The sequence below is a fragment of the Toxotes jaculatrix genome, chromosome 24 (genome assembly GCF_017976425.1).
Source record: "Toxotes jaculatrix isolate fToxJac2 chromosome 24, fToxJac2.pri, whole genome shotgun sequence".
Lineage (NCBI taxonomy): Eukaryota > Metazoa > Chordata > Actinopteri > Toxotidae > Toxotes > Toxotes jaculatrix.
In genome coordinates this window covers 3,571,770-3,587,616 of record NC_054417.1, presented here as the reverse complement: position 1 = coordinate 3,587,616, position 15,847 = coordinate 3,571,770, and the positions used below count along the sequence as shown (strand labels likewise).

The 15,847-nt window shown below is 42.7% G+C and overlaps 2 protein-coding genes across 5 annotated transcripts in view; one reads left to right on the top strand and one right to left on the bottom strand.

Moving 5' to 3' along the window:
- Window positions 1-3,149, top strand: part of LOC121177828 (neuronal membrane glycoprotein M6-b-like) — a 29,634-nt gene extending 26,485 nt beyond the window's left edge. For both annotated transcript variants that reach the window (XM_041032183.1, XM_041032182.1), the window contains exon 7: window positions 403-3,149. In XM_041032183.1, coding sequence (XP_040888117.1) covers window positions 403-555 — 153 coding nt within the window. In that variant the 3' untranslated portion in view covers window positions 556-3,149. The remainder of the gene's footprint in view (window positions 1-402) is intronic.
- LOC121177827 (ras-related protein Rab-9A-like) lies at window positions 3,093-11,484 on the bottom strand. Of its 3 annotated transcripts, XR_005893379.1 has the most exons (4): window positions 11,358-11,484; window positions 7,902-11,148; window positions 7,723-7,806; window positions 5,534-5,614 (listed from the first exon to the last, which is right to left on the bottom strand). XR_005893379.1 is itself a non-coding variant. In XM_041032180.1 (2 exons), the coding sequence occupies exon 2, from the start codon at window positions 5,509-5,511 to the stop codon at window positions 4,906-4,908; it is 606 nt and encodes a 201-aa protein (XP_040888114.1). In that variant the 5' UTR covers window positions 5,512-5,614; window positions 7,902-10,155; the 3' UTR covers window positions 3,093-4,905. The 3 variants fall into 3 exon arrangements, 2 of the variants coding, with proteins under 2 accessions (XP_040888114.1, XP_040888115.1); XM_041032180.1 differs by lacking the exons at window positions 7,723-7,806; window positions 11,358-11,484 and having other exon boundaries at window positions 3,093-5,614; window positions 7,902-10,155; XM_041032181.1 differs by lacking the exons at window positions 7,902-11,148; window positions 11,358-11,484 and having other exon boundaries at window positions 3,093-5,614; window positions 7,723-7,892.
- Between the last annotated feature and the right edge of the window lie 4,363 nt (window positions 11,485-15,847).

Below are 15,847 nucleotides of genomic sequence, written 5' to 3'. Positions count from 1 at the left end.
CTTACAGAGCGTCGGTGTTTCACTGAGCTGTGGAGGCGGATTTTTTTCTGTGCAGAGTTTAGATAAATGGTTAAACTAAAAAAGCATAAAGCACCTCTCCAGATGTTGTGATGGGTCACCTGAACATCTTCTTATGTAGGAGGCAGAGTGAGATCAAGAACAGTATCAGCAAAACTGCCAAAAACTTTTGTTCAGATTCTTTACTTTTACATCTACACGTGCTTAACTGGACACTAAACCTTTATTTAAAACTACTGTGTAATTTATCTGCTCCATTCGAAAACTGTTTAGCTGCATTTGAGCAGGGCTGAGCTTTTTATCCCAAACAAAGACTACCAGCTGATTTCAATCACGACTAATTAGTGGAATCACCTGGCCATGACAACCTCTGTTTCTCTTCAGATCCACTATCTGATGATTTTGGCAGCCAACTGGGCCTATCTGAAGAGCGCCGTGTCCACGCACGAGTACCAGGACATCAAGACCAAGGACGACCAGGATCTGGAGGCCGAGGCGCGCTCCAAGGAGGGCCAGAACTCCTCCTCCTACTCATAAGGACGAGAGATCCTCTCCCGCCACCATCCATTTCCGCTCCACACCTCGACCCCCACCCCACAACACGCCCACCCCTCCCTGCGTTAAAACAAACCACCTCCGTCGTGTTTGATAGTCCCCCACCCTCCTGATTCTCCATCCTCTTCCCTTCCACAGTGTTTATTAAGAGTAGTGGGAGCGTACCCACTCCAGAGTGGAAGAGAATAGAGGATCAGGAGAAGCGGCAGGCCCAGACGGAGGCAGATGTTTCAGAACGGAAGAGCTCGCCCACCGGGGTCGAGCTCAGGTACGGTACATCAGTTCAGAAGCGTCTCCTCCCCCGTGCTTTTGGGCGGCGGCTCGTGAACGTGGCCCGGCTGTGATGGCCTCGCGCCCTGAGCCAGCACAGCCTCTCGACACACAGCTCCTAACAGCCTAAAAAAAACATTGTTCACTGTCAGCTTCAGCCACAGGGAAGCCAGGCAGCGACCAACTTCCTCCGTTTTTTTGGTGTTTTATATGCATATATATATGAATATGAATATATTGTGCGAATGTGTATGAATGTTGTTGTTTTTTTTAATACTCTCTGAAAAGTATGGCAGGTACTATTATGATCTTTCTTTCTTCTTTATGTTTTTGCGCTCATAGGTTTTTTCTCCTTTACTTTTCTTCTCCATCTTTGACTTTTTATTGCTAATGCTCGATACGTGTTGCACTATTTAAAAAATCTAAAGAGAGTGAATATCCCTAAAAAACACAAAGCGCCCAAGCCCCCCCTCTCTCATAAAAATACCTATAAGACTCAAATCATCTCAAGGATTACTGTGCATTTACATGGTTGGAGTTGATATATCCACCAAGGTATTAAGAGATAATTTAAGACCAGAGGTGTAGCAAACTTTTTTAAAGGAACCGTTTTGGAAAACATGCTAATTTTTTTGCAGAGAGTTTGATGAGAAGATTGATACTTCTCTGATGTGCACAGTAAATATGAAGCTTCAAACAGGAGACGAGCAAAATCCACCTACCAGCGCCAGTAAGGCTCAAAAATAAACACGTTACATCTCATTTGTTTATTTCACACAAAAACTGAAGTGTAAAACAAGTTATGGTTTTGCGGGGGGATTAAAGGCCGGTGCTAACCATAACCCCCACATAAAACCCCAAAATGTAGTTTTCACAATCTGGTTTGAAATTAGTATCAATCCTCTCATCTAAGTCTTGGCAAGAAAACAAATTACTGTTCCTTTGCAGACCTCTACACTTTTTGCTACACTCATCACCAGCGGCAGCAGAAATCAAAGACAAATCTGTCCGGTTCTTTCAACGTAAAGAAGACACACACCTCAGGTATCCAACCAAATCTGACTTCAGCCAGTCGTGTTCTTTTCAAAGCCTCACCATCTAAGTACTTACCCTTACTGGATTGGTACGCTGTCCTGTGTGAATTATACAGTAAAACCTGTTCCCTCATTTTCTAAAATTCCTCCTTTTGCGAATGCAGTTCACCTGTAAATAGCCAAATCGCCCTAAAAGATCTCGATTTACACTTCTCTCAACACGGGGAGAACACAGTCAGTGTTTTGCCATGCTCTTCTATTATTTTTTTCCACAAATATATGTAAATGTACCCTTTGAGATATGTGTTTAGCACTCAAATACTAGTTCTGCATTTGATATAATAATTGTAATGTAACATCTTAAATGATATGTCGTGAGAGGGATACAGTGCAGTCATGATATGATATGATGGATTCAGGTGCTTGTGACGTATACATTTTAAAATGTGAATAAAAAAAAGGAAATTGATTTTTAATGTTTACTCAGTTTTAGGCAGCTGAGTTCTTCTTGTGATTCAGTAATAATGATTTTATGGAACTTGTTTGTGCTTATTTTTTCGATGGCCAGCCAAATGAGTGAGGAAAAAAGTCTCTTTTTCTTTTCTTCTTCTTTTTATTTTTAACATCATGCCTCTCATATGAGCCACAGAGACTGTTTTGGATGTTTACACTCTGAATAAAACAAGTCAGGAATTTTCATACATTAATTTTATAATCAAATATTGTTTAATAATCATAAACTATATTCTATATCGATCATCACTGGTTAGTTTACCCTCAAAAAACACTGAAGAAGACAAATTTTTGATGAAGCATGTCAGTATCGTCCATGTGTGCAGCTGTCTATTCTGTATAAAAAAGGACTATATTGCCATGTGTGTTATGTTTGATAAATATACGTGCTTTGCCGCCAGGTTGATGTAAAGGCAAACTTCAATTTCCTATAAGACGATGCGTGTCAGGGTGTTGTTGTTTCCTCGTTATTTGCATGAAGGAGACATGACTGTGTCTTTGCAGTTTTTCAGGTGATGTGTAGTCAATTGTACTGACAACTATGGTAGGCGGTGTTTGCCCCCCTCCTCCACACACCCCCCCTACCCTTTCCACCCACTCTTTTCTAAAGAAAACTCCATTGTACTTTGATGGCATTGTAGTCCCTGTAGGTGTTTCATTATGGTTTTATTTTTTAAGTTGGAAATAGTTCTATGACTCCTATATAGTGATGATTTTTGTAACCTTCTCTAGTAAAACCGATATTTTTTATTATCGTGACACCGTTGTCTCCTGCCTCTTTCTTGAGTTTCTGGTCTCTGAAGTGATTTGATGAGTTTTTTTTTGTTTTGTTTTTGCTTATATTGATGCAGCTAAAAATTATGATTTTCAGCACTGATTAATCTTTTTTTTTTTTCCAAATAATCGATTGCTTTAGTTCTATAAAACATTAAAGAATAATGAAAAATAGCAATCCAACATCAGCAGCTTCTTACATTCTAAAAGCTAAATTCTAAAAGCATTCTAAATTCATGTAACCCACAAAAATAATACTCATTTCACTACAGGACAAAAATAATTTTAATTGTAGCTGTAGTAAATAGAATCCTACGTTTTTCTAAGGTCGACAGCATTTTTCTGACGAACTCACTCAACAGCTGTTGCCAGTTGATTAGCTGCTGCGTCAACAAACTTTCCAAGGAAAGTAGGTCTTGTTTTCTCAAAATGTCACTAGAAGCTGCCAAATGACACGATTCATTTCATTTCTATGGACGTCTGACAAAATCAGGATGTGGTTTGAATTATTACAGTTGTGAAACCAGTGAATACTCACCGCTGCAGACTGGACTTCTGTCAGGACAGACCTCAGACATCCACCGTCCACCCACACAGGGGTTCTCACTTCCACTGCCAGATTAGTCTGCACTTGACTGACATTCTCCCACTGAGATTGTTTCTACTGCTCTGGAAACTAAATCTTTTTAATTCATACAATTTGTTGACTCCGCATTTTCCCAGAAACGCTCTGCCACCTTCAGTGAAAACACTTTGTGACTGTGCAGAGTCTTAAACCAGCTCACCAGTGTTCCTGTGAGGCCTCAAACTGATCTCTGATACATGACTGCAGCCTTGTGGACAAAGAGGGTACTGCTTGTCAAATGGAAAGAAAAAAGAATAATATGCAGAAGACATTTTTCTGGGAGTCATTTGCCTTAAAGAAGCAGTGCTAGTGAACATCATACAGGCCAATTTCAGGTTCAGCAGTGAGCTCCAGTTTTCACAGTGAGAGGACGGATATAGATCAATGAATATGAAATCTGTCAATGGAAAAATAACTACTAGAAACAGTTCTTTTATCTTAAAAAAAAGATATTGATGATGATATTAAATGATATTATTACATTTTTTAATGATATTTAAAAAAAACTTTTAAGCACTTAACTTTGATTTAGTCGTTTTGTAAAGGCACTTTGTGTAATAAAAGACCTGAAAAATCTGGGTTTGTTTAAGGTCAGTCAGCACCAAATCACAATACTTCAGTTGTAAACGTGGTTGTACAGTTTCTGCTGAGTGATTAGCTTTACTCTCTGTCTGCTTCTAGAGGCAGAAAAAAACCTGAGGACTTCTCTTTTTGTGGACTAAAAGGTCCAGCCATCTGGAGTCTCAGACACTTTCTGTGGTGTCAGTACCATGTTTAGAGAACTGTTAATACTTTGGAAGTGACGTACTTTAACTTTTATCAAAGAAAACCCCTTCACTACACTAACCTTCGATAAAGCAGCATTTAAAATTTAAATTAAACTTCAGCCAGTCGTGGACTGATAACTGAGTGAAACTGTAAAATGTACAAAGACATTTCACAAATGTTCTTGACTCAGGAGAGTTTTTGATCCTTTGATGGTGTGAAAATGTTACATTGTGGTGAAAACATTGTCAGTTTCGGTCTGAAATATATTAAAAATTGGCTTAAAATGTCTGATCCTGGTCGAGTGTCCGACCGAGGGCATTACACACTGAACACAAGCTGGTGAACAGCTCAGCAGCAGGTGGGATCAGTGTGAGTCTTCCTCTGTAAGTCCACCGTGTCGGTGTGGATGAGGTGATCAGCTCTGTCATCCAGCGCCAGAATACGGCGTACCGCCTCCTCGAAGGCCGATGCTACATTGGTAGCATCCTTGGCACTTGTCTCAAAGTACGGGTGTCCGCCGTTCTCGCGGCACCACTGTCTCACGTCCTCCCCTGACACCTGACGTTCAGGAACATCCAGTTTGTTGCCCAGAACCACAAAGGGGAAGTTGTCAGGGTCCTTCACATCAGCATAATAAGCGAACTCCTTCTTCCAGTTGGCCAGGTTGCGGAAGCTCTGTCCGTCGTCCAAGCTGAAGGTGAGCAGGCAGCAGTCGGAGCCGCGGTAAAAAGGCGTGCGGAGGCTGCGGAAGCGCTCCTGACCCGCCGTGTCCCAGATCTGCAGAGTGACGTGGTGCCCGTCCACCTCCAGCTCCTTGTTGAGGAACTCCACACCAATAGTGTGGAAGAGGTGCGAGTCAAACTTGTTGGTGACGTAGCGGTTCATGAGCGAGGACTTCCCGACACCGCCATCACCCAGAAGGATCACCTTCAGCAAAGCTGACTTGGACATCATGGCTGTAGTGAGCTGGCTCAGGCCAGTTTTGGTCTTTTGAGTCCGAGCCCGGACGACAGAGCGAGAGTTTGCAGACACCAACGATGGAGAAAGGAAATTCACCCTGGGAGCACAAAACTTCACGTTAACTTAAAAAGCAAAAGAACAAAACAACAATTTCAATGTCAAGATCAGCAAACGTCATTATCAGGCAGCGATGATAAGAATAAAGACATGAGAACGATTAGAAAGAGGCCCTGATATGTTTGACTGTATGTGTGGATGCCTGAGCAATTCAGAAACAGTTACTGAATCTTTGCTTGCACACACACAGAATGACAGAATGACAGAATGACAGAATGACAGAATGACAGAATGGCAGAATGACAGAATGACAGAATGGCAGAATGGCAGTTTAGCCTTTTTACCTTTGGCCTCAACAGTAAAGTTTCAGATAAGAACAAACTTTCACTCAGTCACACGCTGCCTGTAAACAACTAACCTGGCTGTTTACATGTGTCCTCACACTGACTGTGAGGAGAACTGATTAAAGTTAGTCGACTAGTTAATCCTATTAAACATCCACTGCCCCCTAATTACACTGCGCAGCTAATGAACTTCCCACACTGCGTTTAATATGTAATGCATGAAATGATCCGTGCAGCACATCACATGGACGCTGATCACAGGACCAGTGAGTCGTCCCTCAGTGACGCAATTCAGCCCCAACAGAAATAAGATGCAAAAACAATTTCTCGCTGTTAACGGTTCATTCTGTGGAAAATCTGCAGGAGAGAGAGAGAAAACGTGTTTAACTTCACAGATCACAAAGTGGCCAAAGGAGTTCACCCACTCACAGGCTCAGCTGCTGAAGAGTGACTAACGAGGATTTAAGTGTGAATTTAATCCTGTACCACACATTTACATCATGGCAGTCACTCCACCTTCATCCCAGAACAAGTCTCTCTGGTGTATGTGGGAAATCTTAGAGAGCACGGGTCCATCACTGGCTCTCACAGTATCAGTCAATATGTTTGAGCACTTGCAGATACCAAACACGCCACAACATGTCTAAATATATCTAAACAGCTGATATGTAAAGGGGCTGAGCCGTGATAAATAATCAGCAACTATGCCTCCATCCATTTTCTACACCCACAGGGACAAAATGCAAACTCCCCACAGAACAGCCACAATGGCGAGTTTGAACCCAGGACCTTCCTGCTGTGAGGCCAAGGTGCCAACCACAGCACCACGGTGCTGCCCAACCAGCAACTACCAATTCATAACAATTCATCCATTAAAAAAAAAAAAAAAAAAAAAAAAAGTTTGCTAGTTGCAGCCTCTCAGGATTTTCTCTGTATGAGGAAGGACATTCCGCACCTCAGGGTCATTTCCAGTCCTGCAGAACCTTGTACCTAACAAACTCTGATGATTTTTTAAAAATTTAAACTCATTACTGTACAAGTGTTGAGTAAAAAAAAAAAAAAAAAAGTAGTAGAACAATGAACAAGTATGACTGCAAGTTAAAAAAAAAATCCATATTTGAATCCAAATTGAATTACTCGCCTTCACAACCGTTTGAACCTTATAAACCAGGAGCGTCCAGGCTGCAGGCTGCAGAGTTAAACTGTTAAACTCTGCTGCAGCCTGCAGTACAGAAGCAGGAATGACTGGACACACACACACAGTCACACACTCAGGAGTCATGTGCTTCATTCAGCAGAAGGCTGCCATTTAAAGAGGAGCCTTCTCTTTGGGTTTTTTCCAATAAAGAAATTAATATTTTCTCTGAACAACTTATCACATGATTCTGATTCAAACCCACAGAATGTTGAAATATTTCTGTTTTTATTTTCCAAATTCAGAGGAGGAGACGGTGTGTTGAAGCAGCATTTCTGTCCATCTCTACATACTATAATTACACTAATAGCCTACAAATTCTTTATTTTTGCAATCCATTCCCAGGCAAAGCAGCCAAACCAGGGAGAGCTTCATATTTCTGCCCATTATTCATCTTTAGTAGCAGTTTAATGTCTTTCACTGAAAACATATTAAGTTGAACTACAGAACATGACAGCACAAGATACATCACAGAAAATTAGAAACACTCAGGCTCGACTGCAGGTTACTTGTATAAAACAACAGGGATCAGCTTCACTGATCTTCTGCTTATCACTGCGACAAACAGCAAACATCATTTACATGATCCAACACTGAATTCTTGCTTACTTGTGTTTGGTCGCCGTCAATGTTTTGAGGAAATCACGGAAGTACGCGAAGCACACTGCCGCTGTCCGATAATGGGCGCACTGCCTATTGCACAACCACCGCTTTACTTATCGATTAAAACAACGCAAAGTGAGAATTCCTGCCACTGAAATTGCAGTTTGGTCGTCTAATAAGCGTACCTGTCAGCGGGGTGATCACAGCGTGGTTATATCCCCATCCTCCACCCCAGCATGGTGCTACTATCAGCCGGTGACATGGCGTTCCGGGATCCCCGATGCTCTCTGGCCCCAGAGCCGCTGGTGACGCTCATGTGACCCGGCGTGTCACGCCTCCTCTCATCATGCGCTTTCCTGGATGCGGTCGCAGCATCCACATTTTAGTCTGCAGTATGTTTCATCTCTTTGGAAAAAACAGTCTCTTTATCTGTCTTATCTCGGACATGTAAGAAAAAGGACAGTTTGAAAAAACATTTTAAAACATGGACAGTATTTAACCTAGGTTAGGAAGGTCACTGGGTCAAAGCAGTGGTGCCTGAGAGTTGGATCCCTCCAAAGGGTTCTTAAATAAATATGAGCAGGTCACAGGATGACTAAAGAAACAGGAACAATAAACATATTAGTGCTGTGCAAAATTATGTTGATTTCTCAATGTTCTGCTCAATGTTCATCACCTCTGGGCTCTAAAAACCTTTCAAATGAAGCACAGCTAACTTGATAAATGACCTGACAACTTGCTGCAACTATGAAGGTTAGTTAAACTGCATGAAATGGCCCCAAAACCATGGAATATTTTAAACAACCCGCTTCATTAATAACAACTGGCCTGTTTGTATCTGTGTGAGCGGTGCATTGATTTGACAGGCCACCATGACTGAGAGGGCGAAATCCTTCACCCAACACAAGAACCAGAAGACAGGGAGCATCTGAAAGGAGACACAACACAGAGAAGTGCCACAGAGCCGAGACACCAAACAGCCACATTCCTCCTGTATCTGATACTGCAGCTCCATATCAACCAACTGTGACAGGAGATTTTCTTTACAGGGGATTTTATCTTCGGACATGCCTGATGTGTCGTCCAGAACCAGGAAAACGCAGCTAAAGATAAGAGAAACAAGTCCTCTTTATGCAGCTGAAAGTAGATTCACATGCATGTGGCACGTTCTTCTTACACACAAAGAAACCAATAAAGTTGAAAAAGACAGATATGGACTGGAGACAGAATAACCCAGTACAAACCAACTGAGAATAAAAGTGTGTTTTCTCAAACTCGCCCTTCGACGTGATGTCACGATGACGTTTGAATAAGTCATTGTGCCACGTCGACTGACTTTGCGAGAGAGTGGAGCACCATGGGACATCCAACCCTGAGGCTGCTCGGGTGGGCAGATTACTGACTCACATGCTCACATGCTCACCGTTTCCTAAGGTCACATGTTTCATCCACTGGATCCACTTTGCTGCAAATGAATGGGATATTGTAGAAGGCCAGAGGCATGTTTAGAAGGAATTTAGCCAGCATTCATAACCAGAATGACAACAAAATGTGCTTTTTTAAGATCAAGAAAATTAAACATCAGTGAGGGGAAAGGTTAACAAAGAAAGAGAAGGCAGGGAAAGCACCTAAATGATCTACAGTAAGGAAAGATCAACTGACAGGCAATTAGAGAGAGCAGAGGACACAGGAAATGATTCAGCGGGAAGAAGATGACGAGAGCTACTTCTTGAAACGTTGTGGTTTCAGTCTGCAGCTGCAATAGGCAGTGACTTGGCTTTTCTGACTCCAGTTGAAAGGTAATCACCATTTTGGGCTTTGAAATTCCACTTTCTGCCGTGCAAAATAACAGAGAAATCCTAAAAAACTTCTTGCTGAAACCACAAGTATGTGCTCTGACTTGCAAGAATGCTCTGTCCTCCGTGTCCACTCTGAATTCCTCTCACCATTCCTCCTGCTTCAGTGTTAAAGAAAATACTTGAGACATTTAACAAGCTGCAGGAAAGGCTCTTCTTTCAATTTGGCATAAAAGAACACGTCAGCACTTTCAGGTTAAACATTTTCACCATATCAAGCAGCTGCTAAACCTTCACTACAATGTTTTCAGTTCTTTTCGAACTGTGGCGAAATGTAATAAACGTTTCTCAGCCTATCTAGAAATCTTTCAGATGTGGTGAAAACAGGAAAACCATTAGAAAAGGTGGTGGTTTCACAAAGTGATACACAACTGAGGAGCTAAAATGACTCACAACGAGCAGACGGCGACTGAGTGTCTTGGGGTTTTGGTTTTCATTTGGTTCAAACTACACTAGCAATATAAACACACAGTGAAACTGTGACATTTCCCACCAAACTCCAACAATTAATGGACCAAACAGTTCATCAGCTAACAATGATTTGCTGATGAATCCCTAAGGAAAACAGTTGTTAGTTGCTGGATTTAGAGACAGACCCAGCCACTGTGGTACCACTGCTGCCCACACCCACTGCAGGTCACAAACGTCATTGCGTCCTCATCAGGGCCACCACGCCTCACCCACACAGGCAAGAAAAGGGCACCCCTGGACACCTGCGTCACCCTACAGTCCGATGCTCCACATCTTTTGCAGCGAAGCTTCTGTGTCTGTGTCCCTTCTATCCCGTGAGGAAGCTGCCTCTCGCTCACAGCCCGGGATGAGTACTCCTCTCTGAGCTGCCGGAGCTCTGCGCTGGCCATCTCCTCTGCTGACATCTGGGCGAAGGCTTCAGGCGACAGGGAGCCGCTCAGGAGGCCCTGACGTAGGTGACCGTTTTTAGGATTCCTCAAGTTGGCGACCTTGCTCCTCACACAGGTTTTGTATTTGACTGGGTTGGATTTGTGGAGCTCATGGATGTGCTGCTCGATGTGTCCGGCCAGCTGTGCAGCCACGTCCTGATCAGGAGGTTCGGGGTGGAGGGCAGCCAGGAGGAGCCGAGCACATTTGGTTCTTACAGATGGGAAATCAGAAGATGCAGATGTGCTCTCTGCAGTGGAAGTGAGAGTCTGGGGGCCATCTTTTTCCAGAGTGCAGGATGCTTCTTGTTGTGCAGTGGCCTTCACATTCTCCGGAGCACTGTCACATGTCCGTGCTGCCTCGTGTGGTAATGAAACCATACATGAGAGCTCAGGCTGCTTGCTCTCCCCTGTGCATTTCACTCCTCGTGTATCTTTGCTGTATTGTCTCTTCCACTTGGACAACAAGCTCTTGACTGTCTTCTTCACGCCGTCGTCAGAGCAGCTTTTCAGGAGCCTGTAAAGAACTTTGACAATGTCCGTCGTCTCCAGCTGCTCTGCTGTGACCTGCGACTTATCAAGGTCACAAAGGAGGGTCAAGATGTTCCCATAGCTTCTGTCTGCAGTGAATTTTTCTATCTGAAGGGCACAGTGGATTATTTCCTTGGCATCCATGGCAGCTGCAGAATGATTAAACAATTAACATCATAATACTAAAAGATAAATATTCCTAACCTTTAAAAAAAAGCACCAATAAAATGTGTAACATAATGTAAAGGCCTTTTACACAGACTCCAACAACAATGTGCTGTTTCCAGATGTTCTGATTATCTCTGTGCACCTTCCAGCATATCAAAACATTCCTGTCTGCGTGTTTGTGTTGGTTTACCTGTCCTCCCTCATGGTCTGCAGCTTCTTCACACAAACAGCAGCCCCGGAAACGTCCACATGGGAGCAGCCATGTTGGATGTGTCTTCAATACAATGAAAGTCCCTGAATTCACCTCTAGATGGTGCTACAGCCTCAGAGAATCAGACCCTCAATGGGATCATGAGGTTTGTGGTTTGTTTGTCATCAGTTTCCAGCAATGGAACTAAAATTACTGGAAGCAGAGCACACGGTTTGACCTGTATCACACCTTTCTCTTTTTTTTTAATTATTAAATTTTGGTTTTTATTAAATTATTTTGATCCAGACATTATTTTTTAAGTGACGTGATGAATCCTATAATCGCCCTGGTGCTACTTTGTGGTGTGTTTAATCTGTTCCTGTGTCACAGTGACAGGGCGTTGCAGCTGTGCTGTGATTCTGTGATTTGTACTGTGATGTACTGCAGGATTACCTCTTTATGTGAGGATTTAGGTGTGTGCATTAGGCTTTTTGGGTTATTCCCATTGTGATGGCAGGTATTCAGAAACCTGGCTAGATTTGTGTTTATTTTTACAGCTCTTTTCTCTGCCCTGACAAATGACAACAAAGCTGGATTAACGTCTGTGTTAAAGCATAGGAAGAGGTGAGTGTGTGACCCTGTGTTCCAGGGATTAAAGTATTCAATAAAGAGACAGTTTCAGGTATGTTCATGGATTAATCTGGATGACTGTTTTCATTCTTTACTTTTTCCCAGATAGTTGAGGTACAGATTTGCATGAGATGTAGAGCTGGATGTCTGGAGTCTGCGTGCAGGAACATGCAGTCGTTGCATAAGCATCAGCCAAACAGCCGCCAGACAAGAATTCAGGAGTGAAAGGTATCTCACAACAAGATGAGGCAAGCCTTTCAGCCGCTGTGCAATTATATGTTGTGCAGGAAGAAGATGAATGAGTGTTTAGGATAATTCATGGTTCTGGAGCTGCAACAAGAAACGTTTCAGTGCATCAAAACCACTACAGTGGACAGACTAATTTGCAGGTAGTTGTTATTTTGCCCTCAGAGGCAGTGGATGGTTCATACACATTAGATCATACACATTAGACTGACGTATGTGGACGGAAAATAGAATCTTTGTGTGTTGAATTCCAGTGAACGGTGCAACTACTTACTACAGTAGCTTTCTCCATTTTGAACACTCCAGCTCTGCCCTCTCTCAAAGGTGAGCACTGTCAAGACAGCTTGGTATTTGTCAAAGGTGCAGTTCAGGGGTCAAGGTTCAACCACAACTGAACTCGGCTCAAACAAGTCGCACAGACGCGACTGTCTTCTCCAATCAAATTCACAAATCGCAGTGATTTCAGTGACATTAACTGATCTCAGGCCCTAAAACCTTCATTTGTCTGGTAACGTTTTCAATATAAAAAGTCTGTGAAGATAAGGCTGAAATCAGATATGAATCTGAGGTCAGAAGAAAAAGAGAAACCCTTCTCTGTTCTCTAGTCTAAAAAAAAAACACTGCCCATATAATTTTAGCACAGTCCCTTTGGGGAAATTTCTCTCTAAAACACAACAACTTCTGCCTGGATGTTTTCGATGGTTTTGCCAATAGTTGTGAACATAGACGAGGAGAGCTGGAGTCCAGTTTGTAATCTGTACAAATGCCCCTTTGGCAAGACTCCACTGGCTGTGAATGGAAAGCAGGCTGCCTCTGTGTCCTTAAATTAGACACTAACTGGAGTAGAAGGTGAGGTTTTTATTTTTTTAATCAAATTACAATTAAAATTACCTTTTAATTAGTTGAACCACATTTGATAGTAGCACCATATTTCAAATTACCTCCATGACATATAAATAGATGAGCAGGGTGCCATTATGTAACCCATGCTATGACATCACCCTCTTAAACTTATATTGAAAATTTGCTTTCAAGATTCATGCAGCCGGGACCAATAGCGATGGAGGCCCTGAGGGAAAACTGATATGGTGTCTCTTCGTATAACAGCTTCTGGCTCTCAGCTCTTCAAACAGCAGTTTTTAAAACCCAGGACTGAAGTTAAAGCTTCCAAGAGGCTTTTAGCAGCGTTAATGTTTAACTTTCCTCTCCGAGCACAAGTGCACTGGCTAAAGGAGCTTTCTGTCTGGTAATGTGCAGCGTGAGACTGTGGAGATGTATCACTGGTGTCTGTTGTTGTGGCGTTTTCATTTAGGTTGTAGTTTAGTGGATGTTGTGGACTGAACCTGTGACCTTTCAGTCACAGGAGGGTCCCACACCTCAAACTGAGCTGCCTCAATGTGTGTGTGTGTGAGTGAGATGGGTGGGGTCCAGCTGAGTCCTCGGTGAACATATGTAAGAGAAAGAAAAGAGGAAAAGACATTTTTTTCTGGTGGACTCGTGCAGGCCTCCTGCCTTTTGTTTCTCCAGTCACACACGGCTGGAATTCCCGAGAACTCTCACAAGGCCCCTCGGATCTTATCAAATAATTTCACTGCGGCCCTGTCTGCACTTGCACGCTCCTTATCTGTGGGAATGGAATTTTACCAGCTCGACCACCGCTGTGATGCACAGTTGCCAAGAGGTGGCGCTCTCTGCACTGCGCTGATTTCAGTGGAGCTCGATGAGGAAGTGGAGTCCTGCTGTATCACATCCTGCTTTTGTTGTCTCCGCCTCTTGTGCAGACCACGCCACACATGACGGCGTGTACGCATGAGCACTCACATACAGATACCCCCCCACCCCACACACACACACACACACACACACATAGTACCCCACCCTGATCTTGAGAAATCCTGAGACGGAGGGAGGCTTTCTTGTTAAAGTGATCAGTTTCTTCATGGACACACATTCATGACAACATGGTCCCTGCTCCCTGCAAGCCCCCTCCACCACCACAACCTGAAGGCACCCCCAATACTCCAACCACAAGTGTGTGTTGCACTGCCGGAGTGTGTGCATGCACAAGACACACACAGAATAAAAGGTAAAAATGGTTAAATGGTGTATGTTTGATGTAAAATCCTGATAAAGGCTTTTTGTTTCTCACTGCCAGTGCAATAATCCATCTACTTAGGGGCTGTACACAAATTATTAGAAGAGAGGGGTGAGAAAAGGAGGAGGGTCACAACAGTTTTCTTTTAGCTGAACTGTTTTGGGAGAGTAGAGAAAGTAAAACCCCACATGTGTAGGTCTGTTGCAGAATTAATAAACAAAAGGAATCTAATACTTCAAAATGGCGGCTCCAGTGTGAACAGTGAGCCATAAAGGAGTGTGATTCAAGGATTTTATTTAGGTTCGTAATTTGTCCATTTAGAATTGTATTGTTTTGTATGTCAAGTAAATCTGTGCTGCTGTGACAGACTAATTTCTCTCTGGGATTAATAAAGTTTATCTAATCTAATCTAATTTTTTTTACTATTGCAGTAAATGTAAATTATATTATAATCATGTTTAAATCTAGCTTCTGTCACATTTGCTAAAATTTGAAGATTGACAATTTCACTTCCCATTGCATGTGCACTTTGGTGCTTGTTGTGCCATAAATATATTACATTTACATGCATGATCTTAAATTCTTCACACAGAGAAAACAAGTTGCACCAATGAGAGTGTCTTGTATATTAGGGTCTCTGCAACATAATCTGAAAATACACTGAGCTGTGATTCAGCTGTTATTAGCTGTGGTGCTGCTCTTTGAACACACTTGAAACTCACAGCGGCTGCAAAAACACACACGAGACAGAGCATTAAGGGCTGTGGTTTTCATTTCAATCTCTCTCTTGTATCTGTGCTTAATGCTCTTGACAGGGATAGTGTGTGTGTGTGCACGGCAGTTTGTGTGTGATGGGGGGTTGCTTGGTAGCTCCCTACCCACCACAGCCCACCCACCCTACCTACCGAACCTAACCTACTCGTCATGACCTTGAGGGCGATCGCAGATGAGTGGAGGGGAAGTTGTTGCTCCTTTCTGTCGTTTCCTGCCACGCGGCTCTTTCTGTTTTGACTGACACTCTGGAAGGTTTCTGTGTTTCTTGATTTTCTATTTTAGGGGTTATGAACTAGACAAAGCATCACAGTCTTTACCTTGTACTTGAAGTCATACAGGAAAGAGACTCCAGAAACATGCAACGTGTGTTTTGCTTCTGCTCTGGTCGATCAAATAATCCTTTCCTGATAAAACTCCTGTTGAAGCCAGAAACAATAAGGAAGTCCACTGATATCAGCTTGTTGGGAATTTGCTTTGACTCAAGGACAGAATCACGAGATACAGTTACACTTTTTATTTGACTGTGAGGAAACAGTGCAGTTTATGTTGCTTCTTGAATTTCTCAATGCTTCTGGTGATGTGATGCAACATTTCTGTTGACAGTAGTTCAAAGGAAAGTTGCAAACACCTCAATCAAATGATGCTCTGAAATCACTGGACTGAGGCGTTTATTCTCAAATAACTAGCTGTGCTAATCCCCCGTACCCAAGGCAGCGACCTGAAGTATTCATTTTAATACTAAACG